The sequence below is a fragment of the Choloepus didactylus genome, chromosome 10, assembly GCF_015220235.1.
Source record: "Choloepus didactylus isolate mChoDid1 chromosome 10, mChoDid1.pri, whole genome shotgun sequence".
Taxonomy (NCBI): domain Eukaryota; kingdom Metazoa; phylum Chordata; class Mammalia; order Pilosa; family Megalonychidae; genus Choloepus; species Choloepus didactylus.
In genome coordinates, this window is record NC_051316.1 from 130,711,466 (window position 1) to 130,721,846 (window position 10,381).

Below are 10,381 nucleotides of genomic sequence, written 5' to 3' on the forward strand. Positions count from 1 at the left end.
TCTGCTGCTGAGTCAGAATAAGTCTTTTTTGGGTTAAAGGCCGTTTGCTGTAACTTTAGGTGTGATGCGTATTTTGTAGGATGAGCAGAAAGCAGAAGATGAACTTGCCAAGAAGAGGGCAGCCTTCCTTTTGAAACAGCAGCGCAAAGCTGAAGAGGCTCGTGTACGCAAACAGCAGCTTGAAGCAGAAGTCGAGCTCAAGAGAGATGAAGCCCGGTGAGCTCCCCTCCTGCCGTGACCGCCTCGCGGGTTGGGTAGGAAGCCGAGCGTGCAGAGGTGGGACATGGAGTGGTGGGGACTGGCTTTGTGTCCCTACGTGGGACAGCACCAGGCCTCTGCCCTGATCCCTGGCTGCTGTCTCCTGCGGACATCCTCCTCGGGCTCCTCGGGTCCCGCTTTCTCTCAGCACACTCAGTCCCACGGTTGCTAGCCCCCATGGCACGTCTCCGTGGCAGGGGCTCAACTCTGGCAGAAGCAGCCCCGGGCGTTGCATGGGCTCGGGACCCCCTTTCCACTGTTGAGGCCATGGGCGGGCAGCGTGGGGAGGTGAGCTGTTGCTGGGACACAGCTCTGCAGCGGGACTGCTGTCAACCCGGTGGTGCCCTCCAGTGCTCCCCTCTTTACTGCCACGTTATGCTGGGTGAAAATCACCCATCCTCAGTCTCCATGACAAGCGCCTGTGTGTACTTCATGCTGTTGCCACCCAAGTTGACCGTGGCCCAGAGGAGCACACGGGAGGGAGAATGGGAGTGACACGGGGTTACAGCAGCTCTTTCCTTCCTGTGCTGCTCTCGGCCTGACCGAGTTCACACGACTCCAGCGAGAGAGCCGTGGGGGCCTCCCGCAGGTCCAGGCCCCTGGAGGACACAGCTGAGCAGGCTCACCTCTGTCAGGCTAGGCCCCCACACTCTCCTCAGACCTCACTGCGGTTACTCTCAAGCCAAGTGGAGGCTACAGTTCATCCATTGCCCAGGATAAATACTCTTCTCTGATTCAGTGACATGTATTGGACAGTGCAAAAAGAGAGGAAAGAAAGAAGCTCCCGCATCAATGCAGAGGCTGCTCGGCAGGGGCAGGGAAGGTTCTCGTGGAGCATCTGCCCAGGAGGTTGCTTCCCCAGGGCCCTGCCAGCCCGAGCTGATGCCCAGCGTCCTTTTCTTTCAGGCGTAAAGCTGAAGAGGATCGGATCCGAAAAGAGGAAGAGAAGGCGCGACGGGAACTTATTAAGCAGGAATACCTGCGGAGGAAACAGCAACAGATTCTAGAAGAGCAAGGGCTTGGCAAACCCAAATCAAAGCCGAAAAAGCCGCGGCCCAAGTCGGTCCACCGGGAGGAGTCCTGCAGCGATTCGGGGACCAAGGGCTCCTCCACCCGTAAGCCAGCCGCCCCCACACTGCTGACCTGCTTGCTCCGCCCGGTGCTCTTGCGCTTCCTGTATCTCGTTTTAATTTCTCAGGAACAGTGTGGGTAGGTAGGGCAGGGGCTCTTGTGCCCATTTTACAGGTAAGAAAGCTGAGGCCAGATGCTCAGGTGCTGAGAAGGTAGGTGCATGGAAATGCAGGTGGCCTCCTGGGGTAGCTGTACCCATGCGGCCCCCCGAGGTGGGGGACTGAGCTGCAGAGTGTTGGCGACGCCGAGGCGAAGGGCATGGTGCCAGGGCTGTGAAGAGCTCTGCCCTCTGAGTTGGTCAGGGGAGAGAGTGAGTGTTTCATGGACGTTTCTCATGAGCTGTTGCCTGTTTCTTGTCCCTTGCAGCTGATAATCTGAGCCGGGCCCAGTCTGGCTCCAGCCTGTCCTTGGCATCAGCGGCGACCACGGAGCCGGAGAGTGTGCACTCGGGGAGCACGCCTTCCCAGCGGTAAGAGGCCCGGGGCTGGAGGGCTGGGGGGCCGGGGGGCACTTGGAGAGTTGCAGTGATTTTACAAGGTACCCCCAGTGCGTAGCCTGGGCTCTCCAGTTGGTTGCATTTTGCCTTTTGCTTTGTTGTCCACCCCCCCCATGTGTGTACAGGTCTTTTGATCATCTAGGAGTAAGTTGAAGGCCTTGTGCCCTTTTTCCTTGAATTCTTCAGAGTGTCTTTCTTTTGAAGAAGGGGGTTTTGTTGCTTAACTACAGTGCAGTGAAAGACCAGTGCTTTCGTCTGGCTGGCGGTCGGCTCCCAGTGCCCCGCTGCCCCCGTGCACTGCGTTTAGTGCTGTGTGGCGTCTGTCTCCTTTCACTGGAGCAGATCCGCACCTTCTTTGTCTCTCTGGACCTTGGCGGTTTAGATGAGTATGGGCCAGTTATTTTATATTCTGCCCTTCAATTTGGGTTTCTCAAATTAGATTTGGGTTATACATTTTTGGCCAGAATACCCCAGAAGTGGGATTGTGTCTCTCGGGGCATCCCATCCGGTTTCCCACCTTGGTCATGTTTTCCTGGGTGGTTTGTTCAGGTGGTGTTGGCCAGGCTTCTCCCTGCAGTTGGGACTCTCCCTTTGTAATTCCAAAGTAATTTGCGAGGAGACACCCTGATCTGTGTAACTATCCCTGAACTTGTGCACTGGTTTTGGCCCCACAGTGACCACCATTACCTGTCCACTCTCTTGCCGTCTGTGGTGGCAGCGCTGGGCCATGTCGTCCCATCTCTTGCCTGTGGGCCTTTTGTGCTCTGCTGGGCTCTGAGGGGGCCTCTCAGAGGCTCTGGGTCCTGCTCTGTCCCTGAAGAGTGCGTCTTTGTTCTGGAAGCCTGGTGACCCGTAGGGGTCCATCCTCTGCCCCGTCTCCTGGGCTTGGAGCATCAGCTGCAGCCTCTGCTCTCTGGGTGCAGCCTCCCAGTCACAGGCATTGGCTGCACTCCTCAGGTGTATCCCTGTCCCTGTGTGGCTTGGGCTGCCTGGGCACGCCAGGCTCTGGAACCTGGACTTTCGGACTCGGCCCGCCTGGTGCCCTCCCTTCTGGCTGCCCCGGGTTTGGTAGCAGCATGGCAGTGGTCGGCAGTGCTCGTGAGGGCAGCGCTGGCCCTGCTGGGCTTCCTCGGCAGAGGCTGTGGGAAGGCGGGGTGCCCGATGTGGCGTGTTCTTTTCCTGAGCAGTGTGCGCTCGTCGGCCGCCAGGTGCCCTGGCCTGCTGGTGGTTGCTCCATATCAATGGCGCGTGGCCTCTCTGGGAGCAGGTGCTGGCCAGCAGGCCAGGGGCCAGCTGAGGGTGAGCAGGAGGGCGCCTCCCTGAGGCCGGCTCACCCTCTGCCGTGTCCCCTTCAGAGTCGAGTCCCTGGAGGCCCTGTCCGCCCTGAGCCGGAACCCGAGTAGGAGCACAGACCGCGACTGGGAGACGGCGTCCGCGGCATCCTCGCTCGCCTCCGTGGCCGAGTACACAGGTGACGCCGACGGGCCTCCGCCCGCAGACAGCCCCGCTTCTTCCTGATCTGGAAGGGGTTTTCCAGTACAGTGCCTTCCACTGCCAGCGAAGCTGCTTTACCTCGAGCTGAGATGGAGTGCGGCGGCGCTCCCCAGGCCCGCCTGTCCCTCCCCGCGGTCTGCACCCGCAGGCTCAGTGAGGCCGTGCCCAGTGTCGCGTGTCCTGGGCACGTTCGACCCCAGGACTCCTTAGAATCGGTGATTCCCGGGTGTCTGTTATATCAAAGAAAGTAAAATTAGAAAGGGGGTGACTTATTAATTACTTTACTTTCCTCTTCGGTTGATTAAGATTTTTGGTGAGATTCTTTTGAATATATTTGAGGTGACTATTACTCTAATACTTCTTTCTTCCATTTTTAAAATATCACGGGGATCCCTGACGTGTCCCACCCATCACTTGGTCTAAGACCTTGCTGGTTTTTTCTCCTGTGTGCGCCTTCGGTGTTAATCTTGCAGCTCTTGGCCTGTTTCTGTAGGTCCCAAGCTCTTCAAGGAGCCCAGCAGCAAATCGAACAAGCCGATCATCCACAACGCCATATCCCACTGCTGCCTGGCGGGAAAGGTGAACGAGCCACACAAGAATTCCATATTAGAGGCAAGTGTCCGCTCTGGCTACTGAGTTTTATGTAAAAGAAAATATGTTAATAAATTGAGAAGGGAAAGTATCCCTGATTATTTGCACGTGGGGCTTCTCTCTGTGTAATTTCCCACTTCCCTGCTGTCTGTCAGAGCCAGGGTCTTTCTCTCTGCCTGTCTGAGGGAGCACTGTCGCGTGGCTCCACGTGGCGCCCCGGGCCCCCCAGGCCCCGGAGTTGGGCGGCTTCAGGAAGGGCAGCTGTGACCGCACGTTTGGACTCGCGGGCAGCCTTCCCCCGGGGCGAGGTGGTGCCTTGCAGGCAGGGCGGGAAGTGTTGTCTGTCCACGCCGGGGTCGGCCGGGGGACGGGGCGAGGGTGGGGAGTGGGTGGGGGGTCTGGGCCCGCGATGGAGGGTGGGAAGCCGAGAGAGTGGGCAGGATGGGGTCGGGCGGGAGGGTGCTGGGGGGCTGTGGGGGGGGAACGTGATTCCCGTTTGGAGCCTGGCTCCCTGGAGAGATGGGGAGTTTGAACAGGGAAAGAGGTCGTCTTTTGTTTTTGATGTTACCCGAGAGTGACTCTGTGTTTGCATCAGTTGGTAGGACAAGGTCAGGCTTGGGTCAGTTGAGCTGCGAGGATGGTGATCTCAGCAGGTGGAAGGATCTGGAAGGCGGTTGGAAATAGAGGGTTTGGGCTGGGCCCTGGGTACCCTTGGTAGTTGGAAACTTTCAGTCTGGAGGCGAGAGGTGCCGTTTCCAAAGTGAAGAGGGCGGGGAACCCTCCCTCGTTAGCAAGGCCTGGTCTGGGGGCAGGGGGCACGGCGTGAGCAGACCCGCAGCCTGCCGGAGCCTCACGGGCATGGGGGAGACGGTCAGCAGCGTGGAGGGCTCTCGGGCTGCTGTTGGGGCCAGGGCTCGGCCGTGTCTGGCGTGGTGGGCCTAGCTGTGTGCCAGCTTCACTTAGAGAAGCAGGCAGTGGCTGTGCTGGCCTGGGGGCCGTGGTTTGCCGACCCCAAGCTCATGGGTTAGAAAGTGATTGTTTGGAAAAAAGCAAGGGCAGAGCAGGGCCGTGATGTTAACTGAGGAGGTCGGGGTGGGTCTTGCTGGTAAGTGGGGAGTGAGCCAGAGCACAGAGGGGAGCAAGCTGGTGCGTCTGGGGAAGGGGAGCGGGCAGAGGCCACCAGGGAGATGACCCCGATGACCTTGCCGGCCCAGGGGCAAAGACTGTGGGGGCACCAGGGCGGGGGTCAGGGAGCTGAGCCATGAAAGTAGGAGCAGGTGTGGTAAGAAGGGGCTCTTGGGGTGCTTTTTGGGGTAGAGCCTCTGGGATTTCCCGGCAATAGTAGGGTGAGAGGCGGGGCAGGGATCGAGTCCCGGCTTGGGCTGAGTGGTGAAAGGGTGGGGTTGTCTTCAGCTGAGTGACCCCTGGAGCCGGTTTAGGGGAAGAGCCACTCCATTTGGACAGTTCAGTTGGAAGTGCCCATGACACATCCCAGTGTGCTGTCGGGTCGGTGTTTAGAAACAGGAATCCGAGAGTTAGGAGCGCATCCTGCCTGGATCTGGAGGACGGCAGAGGCGGGTCCCCGGGGGGACGGGCAGAGCCCCCGAAGGCCCTGTCTCAGAGCTCGGGGTGCTGGGGCCTGGAGGTTGGGGACTGCACGGCCGTCGTCTTCCATCCACGCTCTGCTCTTTAATAACCAGGACCGAGCCCTGGCCCCACCGGGCTGGGCTTAGTTGTGTCCCCATCAAAGCAGGTGTTACTTCTGTAGTGTAGAAACCTGGATTGTAAGGGTTCAGCTTGACTGGGGCGAAGGCAGCTCCCCCTCAGCTAATATTCCTTAGATTTTTGTGCAGAAAAGACTGTTTGCCCTTTGGGTCTGCGTTCCTCAACACCACCCCCGTTCAGAGATTTGGGGGAAGGACTCCTGGGTCCTGAGTGTGGTTGACTCGTGGGTAGGACTTAGGGACAGCGGCATCGAAAGGACACACAGTTGGTCTCCAGGGAAGCAGCCACAGGTGGGGTCTGCAGGGACCCCTGGGGGGCTTCCCTTCTCCCTCCCACGGGGCTCGTGGAGAGCATCTACCCCAGCAACATGAGCGACGCTCTACCCGGGAGCCTGTGCGAGACCAGCACGCAGGTTTGTCTCAGGGCTTGTCCCGGGGGCACCCTGCCTGGAGCCTGGGAGGGGCAGAAACCACGCACGTGGGGCACATGGTGGCCTCCTGCCGCGGCTGGCTGGGGACTGCGAGAACCCAGTGCCGGGTGGCCAACGGGCATCTGACCCGCTGGCCGAAATCAGGCCGTGCGGCCCTCAGGAAGCACACGTGTCCTCCAAGTCAGGGTGAAATAACCTGCCCAGATCTCCTCACCCACAGTCCAGGCTTTTCTTATTTCTCCCTGGTTCCCGGCTAACACGGTGAACACCGTGCATTAGGGTGGCCTAAACGGCGAGACTTGATTGGCTCATGGGTTTGAGGCCGGGAGAAGTCCAAAGTCGAGGCGACATCAAGGTGACGTTTTCTCTTTCTCCCCGGAGACGGTGGCTCTCTGGGGCTGCCCGTGACCTCGGTCCTTGGCTTGCCCGTCGCAGGGCCTCTCCCTGCATTTCCGGGTTCTGGTCACCTCCCGGCTTCCCCCTGCCCGTGGCCTTGCCCGTAGGCCTGCAGTAGCAGGGTAGACCCCCGGTGCAGCTGGGCCACCTCGGCTGAAGGGGCCTCATCGAAAGGTCCCATCTGCAAGGTCCACACCCACGGGGACGGACCCAGTCTTAAGAACGTGTTTTTCTGGGGTACAGAGCGCCGAGCCACTCGGTGTTTAAACTGAGCTTTTAGGTGGTTCAAATCATACTGTATATATAGTTTTGGGGTTTTGTTTTGTTTTTCTTGAAGTGTTTATTAATTAATTTAAAATAATAAGTCCATTGCATGTTAATTAAAAACAATATGTATTTATGGAAAATAACTTTTCTAAAACAGAATAGCAGTGGGAAGAGTGGGATTGTTTCACGTTTTTACAGCTGTCTTTAGTGCCTGGTTTTATAGAAGATGCAGGCTCCACTCTGCGCTCAGTCTGGGGCAGCACCTACTCTGCACCTCCGTGAGACCCTGTGTGCCCGGTGGGGGGTGTCAGGGGTCCCGGCCACACTCAGAACCGCCGGGGAGATGGGGAAGCTCGGCAAATCCAGCAGGAGGACGGATTTTAAAACACGTTTAAGTGTCAGAGCACAACGTAAGAAACGCTACAACAGATGTCGACCGTCTGTCATATCTGTTTCCAGTTGACTTTGGTAACAGCTTTGTTGAGATGCAGTTCACCCACTTAGGTGTACAGTTCATTGGTTTTCACTGTATTCCCAGAGCTGTGCCATCGTTACCACCACCTAAGTCCAGAGCATTCTCCTGACCCCGTCACCCCACCCCAGCCCACCCCTGGCAGCCACTCATCTCCTTTCCGTCTCTGGGTTTCCCTCTTCTGGGCATTCCCTGTCAGTAGTTGTGCAGTATGTGGCTGTCTGTGACTGACCTCTTTCTCTCAGCATCAAGTTTTTGAGGTTTGTCCCGTGTTGTTTGAGGATCAGGACTTCATTCTCTTTTTATGGCCAAGTAACACTCCTCTGTGTGGACACAGCACATTTTGTTTCTTCTTTCATCCATCAGTGGACACTTGGGTTGCTTCCACTTCTCAGCTATTGTGGATGTTGCCCTGCACACTGGTGGGTGTGTTTTTGGTGGACGTGTGTTTTCACGTGAAAACTGTTCTCAGATCTTGTGCATGGAATTCCTGGGCCACGTGGTAACTGTGTTTACCACTTGGAAGAGCTGCCAGACTTTTCCATTTTACCCTCCCACAGGCAGTGTCTGAGGGCTCCAATCTCTGCACCTTTCCTGACAGTGCTCGTTATTTTCTGTCGTTTTGATTATCGCCATCCTAGTGGGGCTGACTTGGAATCTCGTGTGGGTTTTATTTGTAGTCTCTTTGGCTAACGATGTTGAACATCGTGTCGTCTGATTTTCGCTTACTGTTAAAAGCCTTTCCTCTTGTTTACTCGCGCGTTCCTGGACATCCTAGGTGACTGGGCATGGGGGTGCCCGGCGCCGTGCCGTGGTTTGACCTCCTTCCCTGTGCTCTCCTGCAGGAGCTGGAGAAGTGCGACGCCAACCACTACATCATCCTGTTCCGCGACGCTGGCTGCCAGTTCAGGGCCCTGTACTGCTACTACCCCGACACCGAGGAGATCTGCAAGCTGACGGGCACGGGGCCCAAGAGCGTCACCAGGAAGATGATCGACAAGCTGTACAAGTACAGCTCGGACCGCAAGCAGTTCAGCCTGATCCCGGCCAAAACCATGTCGGTCAGCGTGGACGCCCTCACCATCCACAACCACCTGTGGCAGCCCAGGCGGCCGGCCGTGCCAAAGAAGGCGCAGACGCGCAAGTGACGCTGGTGGGGAGCGGCGGCCGGGGGGGCCCAGGCTGGCATTCACTGTTTTCACCTATTGGGGTACGAAGTGTGCAAAATCACAAACCTTTTCCGAGGCCTCCAGACGACAGAACACCTGATCCTTGGCTCCCAGCCCCCGCGGTGGGTGGTGGTGAAGGGGGCAGGAGTAAGTCTTGCCAGGGTTTCGGCCCCGCAGCTCGGTGGCTGCGTCACGGCGGGGGCTGTGCCCGAAGCGCGGCCCAGGTGGCCGAGCTCTTCACTTGAAGTTCCCCTTCAGGACGCGCGGAGCCCGACTTGATCTGCTTTTGTCGCCTCTCACCTCAGCCCTTTTGCACATCACCTGGCACTCCTCACGTTGGTGAGCTCTGGCCTCCAGTGAGGTGGTTGGACGGGGACGCGTGTGTCTCTAGAGAAGGAGTCCACGCTGGGGAATCTTCATCCCAGAAATCGTATGATATTTATTGATTGTCTACTGCCAACATTTATATCCAGCTCTAGGATTTCTGGAAAAATTCTAGTTCCTTGCTGCTCAGAAAATGTTTACTGAAAATACCAGTTCACTAGAAGCACTGAAGTCTGCAAAGTCTGTCTTCTGCTAAAATAACGTTTACAAACACCGAGGTGATTCTTTCTGAAACGCAATCATGAGGTTGGTAAGAAGGCACTATTCGCTGGTTTTTGCCTAATTTACAGTAGGCAGGTTGAACAAACCATAGCCATCGTTAAGTTTCGGACAGTGCGCTGGTGATTTGTTACCTTTAATAAGGACAGATTTTGGTAAAGTAGAATATTTTTCACTCTGAGCATGTTCCTTTTCAAAGATGATGCACTTACAGTGACAGTTTGCGTAGTGTTTTTATTATGCCATGACTCGTAGCCCTGCCTCCTCTGTCCTGTCCTGATTCTCGATTCTGGAAGAGAAGCGTGCTCTTGGCAGGAGCATGCCGTCTCATTTTAGATGGATAATTTTGTTTTGTTGCGTATTTAAAAACAATTAAAGTGGTTATTTGCAGTTATTTCGGAACTCCAAGTACATGGACTGGCTTTGGGTCCTTTTCCTGTTAGTCCTAACGATCGGGATGCTTTTCTGGGTCAGACACTACCCGGGGCCTTCTGCCTCCCAGTGCGGCCTCAGCACCCTCGGCACCTCCTGCCCAGGCCGCGGGCGGCACCTGGGCTCTGCCGGAGCCTCGGTCACACGACCAGCTGCCCTGGCGTGGCCCGACGGCCAGAAGGTTCTGGAGTCACTTATATTAGTTTTGCACATATTTTCTTAGAAGTGTTACTTGAATCTGTCTGAACTTCTGAAGAAACTAAAGATCAATAGAGAGAAAAGTTGGGGACAAGTCTGTTACATAATTTTATATAGATAAAGGTAAGTGAGTTGTGTACATAACAAAGTACAGTACAAAATGTGACCATGGGTTGTAGGTCTTACTTCAGTTTCCTCAGTCCCTTCACGAGAAAACATAGCCTGTGGCTTTTTTGCGTACACTGTGCCAGACACAGCTGCCCCCGCGCTGTGAGCACCCGATCAGAGGCCGTGTGGTTTCCGAGAGCTGGGCGTCAGTCTCTCAGGAGTGAGCTTTTCCGTCACCACGCTTTTCCCGTGTGCTTTATTTCTCTCTATGTTTGATGTTATGTGACCATATTTATTTTAAGAGAGCACTAAAATGTAATAAAATGATCGACTGATTTCCTTTATTTTAATTACATGTGTGTGAAGTTGTTATGGCTCATTCTGTGGATCACGTGTTGCCCAACTCCTTGCTTTATAGCTGTTTCACGTCTGTTTTTATTTAACTGACGTCCATTTCATTAGCATCACCCCATCCGTGTCTTCTCGAGCAGTGAGGGGGACTCTGCTTTCTGACAGCTTACTATTTTATAGCCCAGACCTGTTGAGGTAAGTGGAATTGGATTTGTGGTAAGAGCTGGGCACTGCGTTCCTGCGGAGCTGCTCAGTGACTC

At 56.0% G+C, this 10,381-nt stretch overlaps 1 protein-coding gene across 3 annotated transcripts in view; it reads left to right on the plus strand.

Annotated features, from left to right (window-relative positions):
• The window catches only part of CAMSAP1 (calmodulin regulated spectrin associated protein 1), a 113,850-nt gene extending 103,736 nt beyond the window's left edge, over positions 1 to 10,114 (plus strand). For all 3 annotated transcript variants that reach the window (XM_037796945.1, XM_037796947.1, XM_037796946.1), the window contains 6 exons: positions 80 to 216; positions 1,165 to 1,373; positions 1,756 to 1,858; positions 3,241 to 3,356; positions 3,873 to 3,991; positions 8,106 to 10,114. In XM_037796945.1, the coding sequence (XP_037652873.1) occupies positions 80 to 216; positions 1,165 to 1,373; positions 1,756 to 1,858; positions 3,241 to 3,356; positions 3,873 to 3,991; positions 8,106 to 8,408 (987 nt within the window). In that variant the 3' untranslated portion in view covers positions 8,409 to 10,114. The remainder of the gene's footprint in view (positions 1 to 79; positions 217 to 1,164; positions 1,374 to 1,755; positions 1,859 to 3,240; positions 3,357 to 3,872; positions 3,992 to 8,105) is intronic.
• Positions 10,115 to 10,381: the final 267 nt, after the last annotated feature.